Genomic DNA, 14,698 nt, shown 5'->3' with positions numbered 1-14,698 from the left:
GGCAGATGCATCAAAGTTATGTTTTGCGAGTCCTTAATAGCGAATTTTAAGGAATCGCTATTAAAGACTCGCAAAACTGGATGCATGTAGGAATCGCAATGTTATTAGCGATTCCTAAAGATTCCTTATTTGCGATTCGGTAATAGCTAATCGCTAATAAGGAATGGCTTTCCCATTCATTCCTATGGGCCTTAGGCCCATAGGAATGAATGGGAAAGCCATTCCTTATTAGGGATTAGCTATTACCGAATCGCTAATGTTCCGCTATTTCAAGGGTGCCAGGGTGTCCAAAGGACACCCTGTTGCACCCCTGAAATGGACCTGTGCACAAATGTTACACACATACATGCCCTAAGGGCATGTGTGTGCGCAACATGTAACTTTGAAAAATGCACAAAAGTGCATTTTTCAAAGTTTTAGCAAATTACCATGAAGTTCAACTTCATGGTAATTTGCTCCCTCTATTAGCGAAATCGCTATTATTTTGGGTATCATGCATTGCATTTAAGGAATCTCATTTTGGGATTCCTTAAATGCAAGAGCAATTTAAGGAATCGCTATTTAGAGATTCCTTAAATTGCGATTTCTGCATTTGGGATGATGCATCCCAAATGCAAAAATACCGCAAGCAAACGGCCAGATTCTGAGAATCTGCCCGTTTGCTCCCGGTATTTTCTTTCATGCATCTGCCTGTTGAACAATAAAACATCATTATAATCAACCCTCCATGCTAAATATATGAGCATAATAACTTTTCAAATGGGCTAAAAGGAGTGTAAAATCATGTAATAACGGTTGCATCACAATGGTTGAATTCAAGTCTGCTTCATGAGTGTCCACAGATACTTTTACTATCACTCACTACTTGTCTCTTAAATTCCATAATAATTGAATACCTTCAGTTGACATGGCTGACTCTTTTTAGTAATGTGTTGAAACAGTATCATTGACATAAAGTTCAAATATAGTATGTGGATTGCAGCATAGAATTAAACCAACCACATGAATGACTCCAAAAACATAATGCCAGGACTACCCATGCAAACAGAATTACTGTAGCAGATTGTACAGAAAACAAATATCAAAGTAAGCCTTAATACTAATTTAAAAGCCTACTTTAATCAATCAATAGGTCACCTGTAAGTAGTGACGTGAAGCTCTCAAAGCCTAGGTACGTAGTGAGTAAACACGGGATGCGACAAAAATAGAATTTGCATGTCTTGGTAGTAACATGTTTCAAAATGTGTATTTACTACATAGGCTGAAGCAACCTTTCTATTTTACCAGAACTGCCATAGGTATAAAAGCTATAGTTCCATATTTACACTGAGGAAAAAGTAACTCCACAGCATTTTATTAAACAAAAATGTAGAAAACTGGTGATCGTAGATTTCTTTTTATAAATGCAACAAAGATAATTTCTATAAAGTTTGTTAACCTTTGCCTGAGACTGACTGGATCTGCATGGTCCTATCTATGCCCTGCTGTGGCTGTAATTAGATTTTAACAACCTAGAGAAGTGGTCTGAATACTATCCATCAGGATTAAGAAATGCCATTCAGGGCAGCTGTCTTTTTGAACATTTCTGGACAGACGGCGGGGGATGTTAATTATATGTCTATGCTCCTTCATTGTAATCAATAATTGTGAGGGAGAAGAGAAAAGAGATAACACAAATATCCATCACAAAATAAAGGCAAGAACTCGCAGAGATTCATGTTTATTAATCAAACAAAGCTTTGGTGTGAGGCTGTCTTTGATTCAAGTATCCTCATAGCCAGATTAGCTCTTATCATCCTTGGAGGTAACTTGAAACCATAACCAGCCAGAGTTAATGTTCGACTAGTAGGAAGGCAAGACATTCCATCCTGGTACTGTTCTACTAAAGTGAGATAGCAGAGCTACAAACTCTGGTAGTGTGCCCCTGCACACTTGAAAGTGCCCCTGAACAATGCCCCCTTAAGCAGATTTAACCCAAGCCTAAAGAAGTGCTACAAAATTGTGACATGGCCTGGTGTGGGAAACTGCCAGGTATAGGTCCAAGGCCTCTTACCAACCACTGCTGAGATACTACAATTTTTAGGGGCGCCCACAATGATAGATTCCAACACAACTGGATATGGGAGAAGAATGGAAGCCAACTGGTGTTTGTCGGGAAGAGGACAAATGCCTTGAAACCTGCTCCCAATTTCACTCAAGTTTTGGAAGCGTTTTGCTGTTTTCTTACAAAAACGTTTTGTCAATACCAATCACACACCTAATTAACATGTCATAATTGGTGATATTTACTTTATAAGCTGCCTGTACACTCTACCCTTCTTCATGGCACAGTTTTCAATCATGTTTGGGTGGCCCTATTGGCCTCCCCTGCTGGTTATAGAAAATCAGTTTATTAAATTATCATTGAGAGAAAGATCTCACTATCTAAATGTAAGTTGTGACTGAGCTCCCACGTTGCCAAAATAATCTGAATTCACAAATGTTTCTGTGATAAAATTCTGTCTCACTCAAGGTAGCTTCTCTTAACCAACCCAGCTTTCCTAAAGAAATACATGTGGCATATGTGCAACAACTAACGATTATAAGTGTTCTGTTTGTAAATAACTTGAAATTTAGAAATAATTGTATACAAAATGCAAGGGTACTATAAGTAACATTCCACAAAAATGAAGGACTTAAGATTTAGAGGTCTAAAATAATTGCAGAAACAAAACATTTCTAATAAATCTAAAATGCAATATTTGCCCTTAATAGTTACATTTTACTCCTAATCTAGACTAATATAATGGTTAGTAAATTCAACTATTGCGTAAAGCAGCGTATTTATAACTTACGCCTAAGCTTTTCATAAGGCGGCCACAAATCAGCATTTGGAGAAAAACTATATGTAAAATTCCATCCAAGAACTATTTTACAACTCATGACATAATGATTTCTTTTTCCTTTTTCTTGAATCATACAGTTCAAATATATCAGGCTGTTAAGAACATTGAGTCCTGAAGAAATCAACAAATATTGCATTGCTGCAGACCTATTATTTTGTATTGCTTTATTCCTGCAAAAACTCAATACTGTAATTTATAGAAGCAAAAAGGTCTCCTTAACAACACTAGGAAACTAAAAGTCCAATGTCAGTAAATGTATTTTTTGATTTGTAAAGCAGGAAGGCTACACAGAAGCAGGTTTCCCAATGCAAACAGGTCGCAAGGACAGATGGCTGATTGAGTTGGTATCTGAAGTCCAAGGAGTTATTATTTGCCCTTAGGCTGATAGGTAGGGAGTTCCAAAGTTTTTGAGCAAGATATGCATTAGAATACCCCCTGCCTCTGGCTTTTTGATTCTGGGGAAATCGGGAGGACATTGATTATTTGACCTCAGTTCTCTGTTGGCACTGTATGGAATTTTTGGCACTGTATGGAATTCACTTCCATCCAAAATTCGTGCATTGGATGAGTTATTTGACTTCAGAAGGGCTATTAAAACCCATCTGTTTCCTTCTGCTCTTTAGCATTCTGCTCTTCTGCTACCTGACTTCCTGACTCCCTGATGTCTCCAGTGTTATGTCTTTTGCTTGTCCAAAGCGCCGGGATGCCCCTTTGCTGGGGCAGCTGAGCGCTATAAAAGTTCTGTTAACATAACATAACATAACATAACTGCAGGGTTTGATCAGGTGACGGAGGATCTGCAGACCAGGCTTATATTTTGTGTGATGCACAATACAGAGAGATTTAAAAACCAGTATTCTTTTGCTTATCAACAACCAATGAAATGTGACAAGTTGCGGACAAACAGACTAAAATGTAGGTATGCCCAGCAAAGTACGGGCCACAGCATTATGAATGACTCACAATTTCTTGATTACTGATAGTGGGCTGCCTAAATAAAGACAGTTGCTGTAGTCCAGGTGGCATACAATAAGACATTGGACCACCTCTTTGAAGAAGGTGAATCAGGTTATTGTTCCCCCAGTGAAACTGGGCCACTTCTGCGTATTTCTGGGGCTCAGTAAATCCCAAAATGTAAAACAATACTATCGGAGCGCCCGATGGTTATGAAAGAAAAATTTAAAAAAGACAAGTCTGGAAGAGGGATAAAATCCTGCAGGTTCTAAGGCTACAGAGGTTAAAGGACCAAGACAGCACTCTTTCTGAGGTAGGAAGTGTGGCCTCAGGGTCATCTAAAACTTCTAGAAAGAGGAAGGCTGAGGAAGATTCATCTTCCACTGGGGCTAAGGTGTTGAGGAAGGTTCAGCCCTCCAAGGGCTCTGGCCTGTCTTCTGGAAAAAAGGCTTCTCCACCTTCTGGATCTGTGTCGCCCCCTAAAAAGACTGGAAAGTCTTTGACCTCTAAAAGACTTCCTGTGAAGATATTGCCTCAGAAGAAAAAGTCTACTCCGTCGTCGGAGTTGTCGTCGGAGTCGTCGTCGGTTCCATCGTCGTCGATTACCATCGTCGACGCCAGCTCAACGTCGACAGTAACCTTCTCGTCTCCTAAGGCCAAGATGATTATGTCGTCGGCCTCTTCACCGTCGACGCTAGTCTCGGTCACGGTAAGGCCTATTTCGTCGTCGAAGATAATGCCTTCCATCGTCGATGCTCTGCGGCCTACGAGTGCTTCGTCGACGAAAAGCAGCTTGATGTCGACGACCCCACCGTCGATGAAGACTACATCGTTGACGAGTGCTCCGTCGATGAAGATTGGCTTGATGTCGACGACCCCACCATCGACGAAGACTTCCTCGTCGATGAAGATTCCACCGTCGAAGAAGGCTGCCTCGTCGTTGACTGCTTCATCGTCGACGAAAAATGTCCTGCGGACGAAACATTCTTCATCGTCGAAAATATCGGCGACGAAGATTACACCATCGCTTAAAGTAACTGTCTTGTCGATGCCGTCGGCGGCGGCACCGTCTACGAAGAAACCGTCGACGCCACTTTTATCAAAGTGACTGACTTACAAGTATGGTCTTCTACACCATCTAAGACCTCCTTTAGCCAACCAATTACGTCACCTTCTTTGCTTCAAAGACGTGGCTCCTCATTACAAGCTCTATCACTGCTTAAATTGCCTGACCAATTGCTGGATTCAGATGAAGATGAGGAGAAATCTGACATTGATGACAGGTTCCGCACTGCTACTAGTCCATCGGAACTGCTCATAAAATATCAAGAGGAGGATCCAGACGACGAACAGTTCTCTGAATCCGTAGATCGAATTCCGGCCACGGTGCCCTCAGCACAGATGCCTCTGACGCTTCTTGATAATTTACAGTATATGTTACAAGAATATTATTGTTGGCGACATCCCTTCCATCCACTCCCATGCCTCAGGCCTCTATATCCACTTTGAGATCTCCAAGACCACAATCTCCAGCACCTTCTCATCATTCTCAAGGAGCAAACACCACTGATGAGGATAGGGAAGAGGGAGAAGTGGATGATAAATCTAGTCTGTCCGAGTGGGATGATTATCAGATTCAGACGCCATCACCTTCGGCCCCAGCTACGGCTGATTCACCTCCGGTTGATATTGGGGGATTTCATGTACTGATGGAGAGGGCTACTAAGAGATTCTCGATTGCAATGGAAACAAAGAAAGACGAGTGCTTTCTTTATGATTTTAAAGATCAGCCGTGAAGACAAGTCAGAACGATTCCCATCATTGACTTCATATGGAAGGAAGGTTTGAAAATTATGGCAACACCCAATTCTCTTCCAGCTGTACTACCCAGATTAGACAAAAAGTACAAGGCACCGGACAAATCTCCTGCGTGCCTAATAGGACAACCCAAGACTGATTCTGTCGCCGCTCAAGCGGCTCAAAGACGTGCCAGGAACCCATCTTCACCTATTTCAGCTCCACCTGATAGAGATGGCAGGCGCTTGGATTCCATCGGAAAGAAGGTCTCCACGATGGCTGCAACCACTGTAAGAGCTGCGAACTCCCTAGCAATACTGGGGAGATACGACTGGCAAATGTGGTCCGACATCTCCCCCTATGTTGAGATGTTACCAGAACCTGCAAGAACTGAAGCAAAGCAAGCATTTCGAGAGGGCGAGCTTGCTTCAGCAGAAATAATCGATGCAACAGTAGATGTGGCGTCTACAGGCTTAAGACATCTAGCAGGTGGTGGGGTGTTAAGAAGACAAGGATGGCTGAAGTCCACATCGTTTTGCCAAGAGGTCCAGACCAAGATAATTGACATGCCTTTTGATGGTGAGTTTCTCTTTGGCCAGCATGTTGACGAGGCTCTACAAGCCATAAAGAAAGACACTGAAACAGCGCGATCTTTGGGTAGCCTGCAATTTCGTAAGTCATCCTTTCGAGGAGCTAAAGGACGCAGATCTTTTTCAAACAGAGGAAACTACAGTCAGCAGAGGTCTTATCAAACCTCCCAATCCAACCAATGGTATCAACCCTACAAACATCAATCTTACGGACAAAGAGGTAACTCTTACACACAATCCAGAAGAAAGTCCTCCTACCGTGGAAGAGATTTGAATAAAAAACAGTGAGACACGCTGCCTGCCACCATCTCTACCCTTCCCCCAGTCAAGAGTTGGAGGAAAAATATCCCAATACTACTCAAATTGGCCCGCAATTACTACAGACAAGTGGGTCCTGAATATAGTGGCCAAGGGTCACAGTTTAGAATTCGAGAAAATCCCCCCAAATTCTCCTCCCAAGGGCCCACCTCCAGCTCATATGAAGGAGCTGTTCACCCAGATACACTCAATGATTCGGAAGGGAGCGATCGAAAGAGTTCCTCATTTGCAGAAGGGAACATGCTTTTACTCCAGATTCTTCCTCATAAGGAAAAAGTCAGCGGAATGGCGTCCCATCCTCGACTTACTTGCCCTCAACAAATTCTTAAAGAAGTTGACCTTCCGAATGTTAACACTTCAAGAAATACTCCAGCTTCTTTCAATGGGGGATCACATGGCCAGCCTCGATCTTCAAGACGTTTACTTTTATGTGCCAATCCTCCCCAAGTACAGACAATTTCTACGATTCAAAGTGGCTGGCAGGGATTTTCAGTTCAAAGTTCTCCCCTTTGGACTTCGCTCAGCGCCCCGTGTTTTCACAAAAATGATAGCTCCGGTAGCAGCACATCTCCACCTAGAGGGCATTCAAATCTTTCCTTACCTGGACGATTGCATTATCATGGCCAGTTCTTTTGCAATGGCAAGCGCACATGTTCAGAGATGCCTGTCTCTTTTCCAGTCGCTGGGTCTCTCCATCAATTTCGACAAATCTCATCTCATTCCATCTCAAAGAAGGCCTTTCTTGGGAGCCACACTGGATACCCATCTAGCTCAAGCCTTTGTCTCAAGAGAAAGGCAACACAAGATCTGCAGGATGGCTTGCCAACTACAAGAAAAAGAGTTTGTTCCAGTTCGAAAGTACAAAACTTTCCTGGGGATGATCTCATCCTGCATCCCTCTAATACCCAACTGTCGTCTCAGAATGAGACCTCTACAAGAAGAGCTCAACCTCCAATGGTTGCAGGTTTCAGGGTCGTTCGACGACATTATTCACATAACCCATCGTATGAAGGAGGTTTTTCGATGGTGGGCTCAGGTAAATAATTTACAGGAGGGATGCGCTTTTCTGGCAGAAGTGCCAAGGTTTACCATCACCACGGATGATTCCCTCGAGAGATGGGGAGCACACCTTCGGGGATGACTGTCAATGGAAAGTGGAATGTAAAGCAAAGGAAGTGGCATATCAACCTCCTGGACCTACGGGCCATATTCTTGGCCTTGAAATCTTTTCGAACAATCATACAGGAGTCATCAGTACTAATCCGAACAGACAATGCAACAAGTATGCATTACTTAAACAAACAGGGCGGGACAAAGTCAGCCCTTCTCTCCCAACAAACCCAGGAGATTTGGGATTGGGCTCTGGGTCACAGGATCACTCTTTCAGCAGTCCATGTTCCCGGGATTTCTAATGTACTAGCGGATTCTCTCAGCAGATCGACAAGATCCAATCACGAATTAGAGATCCACTAACCGACGCTGGACCGAGTCTTTCAGAAGTGGGGGCACCCAGATCTGGACCTGTTTGCGACGTTTCAGAACCACAAATGCCCACACTTTGCAAGCTGGCTTCCCCACAAACAATCATGTGGGAATGCGCTTTCGATGAATTGGTCTCAGATATATGCATATGCCTTTCCTCCGATTCCGTTGGTTCCAAAAGTCATCCACAAAATGATGAAACAACCGTGTTGCATCATCCTCATTGCTAGCAGATGGCCTTGCCAATACCGGTTCACCCAGCTTCTCCTCCTCTCGGAGTGCAAACTCATTCAGTTTCCACCAATACTGAACCTTTGAACCATCCAAGGGGGTCAAGTTTGTCACCCGGACCCAGCCTCCTTGAAATTAGAAGCTTGGCTCCTCAACACCTCGAGTTTGCACACTTAGATATTCCTGCGGATTGCCAAGAAGTCTTAGCCAATGCTAGAGCACCTGCAAGGATAAAGACATACAAACTCAAATGGAAGAGATTTTGTGCTTGTTGTCATTCTGCTAACTTACATCCAATTCAGGCCAAGCCAGAACAGATCTTACCGTTCTTTCTTCATTTGGCTAAATCGGGATTATCACATTCCACGTTGAAAGTATTCTTGGCAGCCATTTTGTGGTTCTGTCAAGATGGCTCTAACTTTCTCTATTTAACTAGAGTGATTCCGCAATTTTTTAAAGGACTTTTTCGAATGTTTCCACCTATACGGCGTCTGCCTCCACCCTGGCTTTTGAATGCAGTACTCACTCAGCTCATGCACCATCCCTTTGAGCCTATTCATAAGGTGGATCTCAAATTCCTTACCTGGAAGGTTTTTCTTCTTCTAGCACTGACATCGGCACATAGAGTCAGTGACATTCAAGCATTTACCATCAAGTCTCCGTTTTGGCAATTCACTTCAAACTCAGTGGTGCTTCGTACCAATCCAAGCTACATGCCTAAAGTTCCATCTGACTTCCATCTTAAAGAACCAGTAATTCTGAAGACATTCTTTCCCAATTCGCAAACGGTAGCGGAGAAAGCCTTGGATTCCCTTGACATCAGAAGATGTCTAAAATTCTATCTAAATGAACTGCTACATTACGTAAGACTGACCAGTTATTTGTAGCATACAGAAGGATACATCAAGGATACGCTATATCTAAACAGACCATAGCCCGCTGGGTGTCCTCAGCTATCAGTCTATGCCATCAGCAAGCAGGAAGGCCACTGCAATCAGTGCCAAGGGCGCATTTTATGAGAGCGGTCTCCTCCTCGACAGCCCTTTTTGCTGGAGTGCCTCTTTATGATATCTGCAAAGCAGCAACCTGGTCCAGCAAGCATACCTTCACCAGGCACTACTGCTTAGATGCTGCCAGTGATGCAGATACTTCAGTGGGACGAGCAGTGCTTCGCAATCTTTTTAATAAGGTGAGCCTCCGTTCTCCCTCCTCCTCTATGTTCTTTTAGACGCTTATTTTACATGTCATTGTAGTTTGCAAAGCATGTGTATGCATTATGATATAAGAATATGAGCAGGATGGTGTGTACTGCTATCTACTCTGATTCAGGCATGTGAATCTATGAAAGACACCCCAATACTGGAGAAGAACAATAGTTACTTACCTGTAATCGGTGGTTCTCCAGTATTGGTGTCTTTCATAGATTTACATGTACCCGCCCACCTCCCCTCAGAGGCTCCTCAGGCGAGAATGTTGGTTTCACTCCTGTGCGAGAAAATCTGAGAGCCTGAGTCTCTGAGGAGAACATTCTGGTGGGTGCTGTCGCCTGATTGGCTGTAGTTTGGGCTATACAAAATGACTAGGATAGTCATGAGTGTGTACGTTTTTTCACTGTAGCTTAGGGCTACTTCACTTCCTTGTTGGATATTACCAAGGGTTTTGGTTTATCATAGGCAAATGATTGCTTTTTTATGTACCCTGGGACTCCTACTCCGACGACGGGGAATGATTCAGGCATGTGAATCTATGAAAGACACCAAGGCTGGAGAACCACAGATTACAGGTAAGTAACTATTGTTCTTATGCAACTAATGGTTACATATATTGATCTTTGAAAAATGGCTTCAATTTATATGTATTTCTATTAAATAAAATGCTCTGCTATTTGTAGGACTCAAGTCAAATTGAACTGCTAAAGGAATTAATGGATCTCCAGAAGGATATGGTTGTGATGCTGCTATCCATGTTGGAAGGTACATGCCTTTGTGTCTTTTTTCAGTTTTGTCATACCCTCCCTAATAACCTTAGCAAAAGATTAATTGTGATATGAATGTCATTAACACCTTGGGTGCTAGGGGTTTTCCCCTCCTGTGCTGAAAATGCTTGAATACTATAGTTTCATCACAAGGTCAACTCGTCAAACGCACAGCGCAGGTAACACCCATGACGAGCTGACCTTGTCATGAGCATGGAAGGGGTTAAGCTAGTGTGGGGTTGTGGTAACTGTTATGCTTAGAAGCTCAGAAACCTATCGGGGATTAATTGATTTATAGCTTTTTGCAAGTCACTGGATATTTTAACCTCTTTAGGATTCACAGCCAATACTTTGCAGTCCAATGCACTGATGAACAACAAAAGCATTCAAAGTGGAAGAGCCAGATATGCTTTTTAACTTTTCCATGGTAATCTATCTGAAATTAATTATGGAAGTATCATTTCATTTTATGGATAGAAATGCCTCAGCATCAACATATTAACGCCAAGAATTATATCATTCTGGCATTGATAGTCATCAGCATGATTTGTTATTTGTGTTTATCTATTTTTCCCAAACATGGATATCAACTGCACTAAGGGACGATTCACAAAAGGGCCCCACACTTGTGGCGGAGGCCTGCCCCAGACTTGTGTCAGAAGCTTGCCTCGCACTCATGGCAGAACCTCCGCAATGACTAATTGAAGTGCGTAGGTCCTGTCATGAGCGCTTGTGAAATACCATCACAAGAACGTATGGAAATACAGTTTCTCTCATATTTGCCTAACAGGAAGCAAAGTAGACCTCACAAAGCCCTGGCCTAAATTTAAATAAAAAGACAATTTCACAGAGGCAGGGCATATATGACTCTGTGCTGAGAGTAGTTGGTAACACAGAGCATTGCCTGTTGTTCGAACTTTCTCATGGTTCTTGCGCCCCAAAAAGGCATGCTTAGCCAAAGGTTGTCTTGTTTTGTCACTGAACTAGGATCAGTAAAAAGGGAGGACCTCCCTAGTTTAACATATCATAGCCATGGGATTGTAATGGGATTCTCAGTCAAGATCACTACTAAGCCAGTCCTAGCTGTAGGGTAACTCCAAATGGATACCCAAAGCAATGGTGGTAAAATATTTAACAGATCCTCAAATTAGGACATACCTAATTCTTCATGGCAAATAAAGTTAGAGCTACAGGGAGAAAAAAGATAGTTGACTCAACTGGTTCTCCTTGCGTTGAATAAGCAGATCAATAGCATACACCCAGACTCCAGCACCATAGGTAGCCACAGAGATACACTGTGTCTAATATATATATATAAAAAAGGGGGATATTAGTTTAGTTAAGGAGTTTCTGCTGGACTGAGTAAATGTCTGCCTTTGACAGTTACATTGGAATACCAGATACCGAATGAGTCATACCATACCCCCATGTAGGGAAAGATAGTTACCTTTGTCACCTTTACTGCTTTAACTGATTTAGAATTCATATTCAGTCACTTTAGGCTACAGGCCTTAATGTGTGACTTAAGACCCGATTCACAAAGGGGATCTGCACTTGTTGTGAAGGCCTGCACTCATTGCAGGACCTACGCACTGCAGTTACTCATTGCAGAGGTCCCGCCATGAGGGCGGGGCTGGCCTCTGACTCTGGTGCGGGGTGTGCCTTCACAATAAGTGAGAAGGCCTTTTGTGAATCCCTCAAGTGCAGTTAATATCCATGTTAAGGCCTGATACGAAGTCCATGAAGCCTGTGACCAGGTTCCTAAAACACCAAGTATTTCTCAACAACAACTCTGCATTGTCTCGATATATAAAACAGGTGCCACAGTGGCCCTATCACTCATAGAAATATCCTTGCCAAGTTAAATCAGATAAAAACTCAGGTTATTAATATATAAAATAATAAGCATGGCCACTAGAAGGCACCCATTATGAGGCCAAGCAAATTAAAAAAGAAATTGGGCCAAACAACGGTTTTCACCAACAAATATGTCTAAAATATAGTTCATGCACTATGCACTATTGCTATAACTTATGATTTATTGCTGTGCCCAGTGGTATCATTTATTTGTAGCAACAAATTGTTTATGAGCATTACAAATAATTTTGTACATAACATTAATGCAGTATTACATCAGAAAAATATATATGTCAGGCAGCCGGCACTGCTTACTTGAAACAGTGTTCCACACCAGAAATGCATGGTAATTGTAAATATGGTGTATGAAGAATTAACACAAGTTTTAAATACTCTGCCGTCACTCTAAAAATTTACAAAAGTGGGGTGCATATTGTAGTGTAGTTCCTATATTCCCAATAGGCTCTGCGCATTGGAATAACATAAACGATAGTTTAGACGTAGGACTGAAGTCGACTAGGTCTCTATTGAATATGTTAGACTTAATTTGTGAATGCTAGCTAGCACAGAGGTCACTAGAAACTTTCTCGAATACACAAAAAGGGATTAGTTTCTGACAACCATATAACATGACAACTTTGTTCCCCAAGAATAAGGAATATATCTCTAGAGTCGCGGAAACAATAGATGGCTATTTTACTCAGTCAATTGTGCATGCTTAGTTTCACCGGAAGTGCAAAGAAATAGAGAGACGGGCATTTTCAATAAAAAGGTTATTTATTGAGCAGTCTTCTTTCTCATGCAAGAGAAGTGAATTGCTACAATCGCAATACTTGTCATAAAGTAAAGTGCGTACAGTAAAAAGAGGATTATGAAATAATACTGTAAAAGCATTTATATGGTTTCTAAGCCATAAGATACTTAAAATGGATAAAATACATACAATGATAAAAGATGACTAAACGTACTCAACTGGTGCTTCTAAGATACGCCTAACCCGGTGTACCTAACCTATGCCTAGTACATGGGAAGGAGTAAGTGAGATGTAGCTTGAGTTAAAATAGTTTCTGCCAATAATCTATCCAAGAATTCTCTAGGGTCTAATCAGCTCCGTACCTTGTTTATAGAATGTAGGAGGTCTTGTATCTCTCTCTCAGGACTTGATCTCCCAGTAACCCGCAAGGGTAGCCGGGAAACACCGGAGCAGGATTTCTCTGCAAGAGAAAAGACAGCGTCTCTCTCAGTGCGTCAGCTGGAGGGTCGGCTTCCTTCGGCACTCGCTACAGCAGGGTGTCGGGCAAGTAGTCAGCCGATCTGCTCCAAACCACTGTGTCTTTTGCTAGGGCAGATGCTGGTATATTTATACCTGGAAGGTGCCGTGTTTGACGTAAGGTTGGACATAATACGTCACTAAGAACTCGCAGTTCTTTTAGGACTCCAGGAGTTCTAGGACAAATCAATACAGAAGCAGGGGAAAGTCCCGGACTGCTGGAGGTTTGGTCTCTCCAAGAACTTGTTGTGATTTCTAGGAATCTGTGGAAGTAGCCATGCCATATTTGGTCTACATTGGCTGCGTCTAAATATGGTTATGATTCTGATGCCTATATAAGGATATGATGAGTTATACCTATATAAGGGCATGAATCTGGAAAATTACACTAGAGCCCAAGATTCGTCTAAAAACACCCACTCCATGTAGAATGTCTATCTTTACTAAGTACTAAAGCAAGTATAACATATCCAAGCATGTGTTTACAATCCCCCCCAAAAATACATAAGATGCATTTGAAATGGTTTGTACGCGAAAAATGAGAATTGTACTGTACGTTTTCTAAGCAGTGGTATCATTCAAACAATGCATATAGTTTACATTTGAAATGCTGACTGAATGAATCATGAAAAGTTACATTCATGAAATGGCTCTTAATACAGAAGAGATGGTCGAGACCATTTCATCACATATTTATACAAGTCTGTACATGTGCTAGAGGCTGAGTTCAAATATTGTCTCTACATTTTTTCCTTAAAAATAGAAATCTTGTTCTCTAATAAGAGTTCTACTGTAAGCAGATTACTCTGTACCAAAAAAAGGTAAATATTTTGGGAATGAGAAAAAAATAATTTAGTTTGAGGAAAAAATAGTTCCAAAGTTTTTTGAGAATCTGTTTATCAAAACTGAAGGCCGAATTCAAAGTTCAGGGAACGCTGTGTGCTCGTGTTTTCAAAAATTATTCTCGTTGTTAGGATAGAACATTAACTCAGATAGGGTGGCAAAGAACTCGTCTACAACAGTAGGTGAAAGTTGGACCATGTTCGAAAAAGTAGAAATAGTGGTTATGTGAGATGCATTGCCGTCATCGTTGTCTAGATCAGCAATGGTCACGGAATGTTGTACCTGTGTGCCGCTTTCATCTCGTACCTCACTGCCAGCATGTTGCTGTGAGGTCTCAACGAATGCCGTCATCAGAATTGTTAGCCGCTGGGGACAACATGTTGCATGAGCCGTTATCGAACCAAGCAAAGTATCGACATCCATAGGTACTGCTGATGGGAGTGTGAGACAGACGTCTAACACGCATTCTTCTCCGCCGAGCAGGCATCGTAGAACA

At 42.1% G+C, this 14,698-nt stretch overlaps 1 protein-coding gene across 1 annotated transcript in view; it reads left to right on the top strand.

Annotated features, from left to right (window-relative positions):
- RYR2 (ryanodine receptor 2) overlaps positions 1-14,698 on the top strand; it is a 3,481,211-nt gene that overhangs the window by 2,999,860 nt on the left and 466,653 nt on the right. The window contains exon 88 of the mRNA XM_086925791.1: positions 10,149-10,230. Within this exon, the coding sequence (XP_086781917.1) occupies positions 10,149-10,230 (82 nt within the window). The remainder of the gene's footprint in view (positions 1-10,148; positions 10,231-14,698) is intronic.

This window comes from Lissotriton vulgaris, chromosome 6 (assembly GCF_964263255.1).
Source record: "Lissotriton vulgaris chromosome 6, aLisVul1.2, whole genome shotgun sequence".
In the NCBI taxonomy this organism is placed as follows: Eukaryota; Metazoa; Chordata; class Amphibia; order Caudata; family Salamandridae; genus Lissotriton; species Lissotriton vulgaris.
This window is presented reverse-complemented; position numbering and strand designations above follow the sequence as displayed.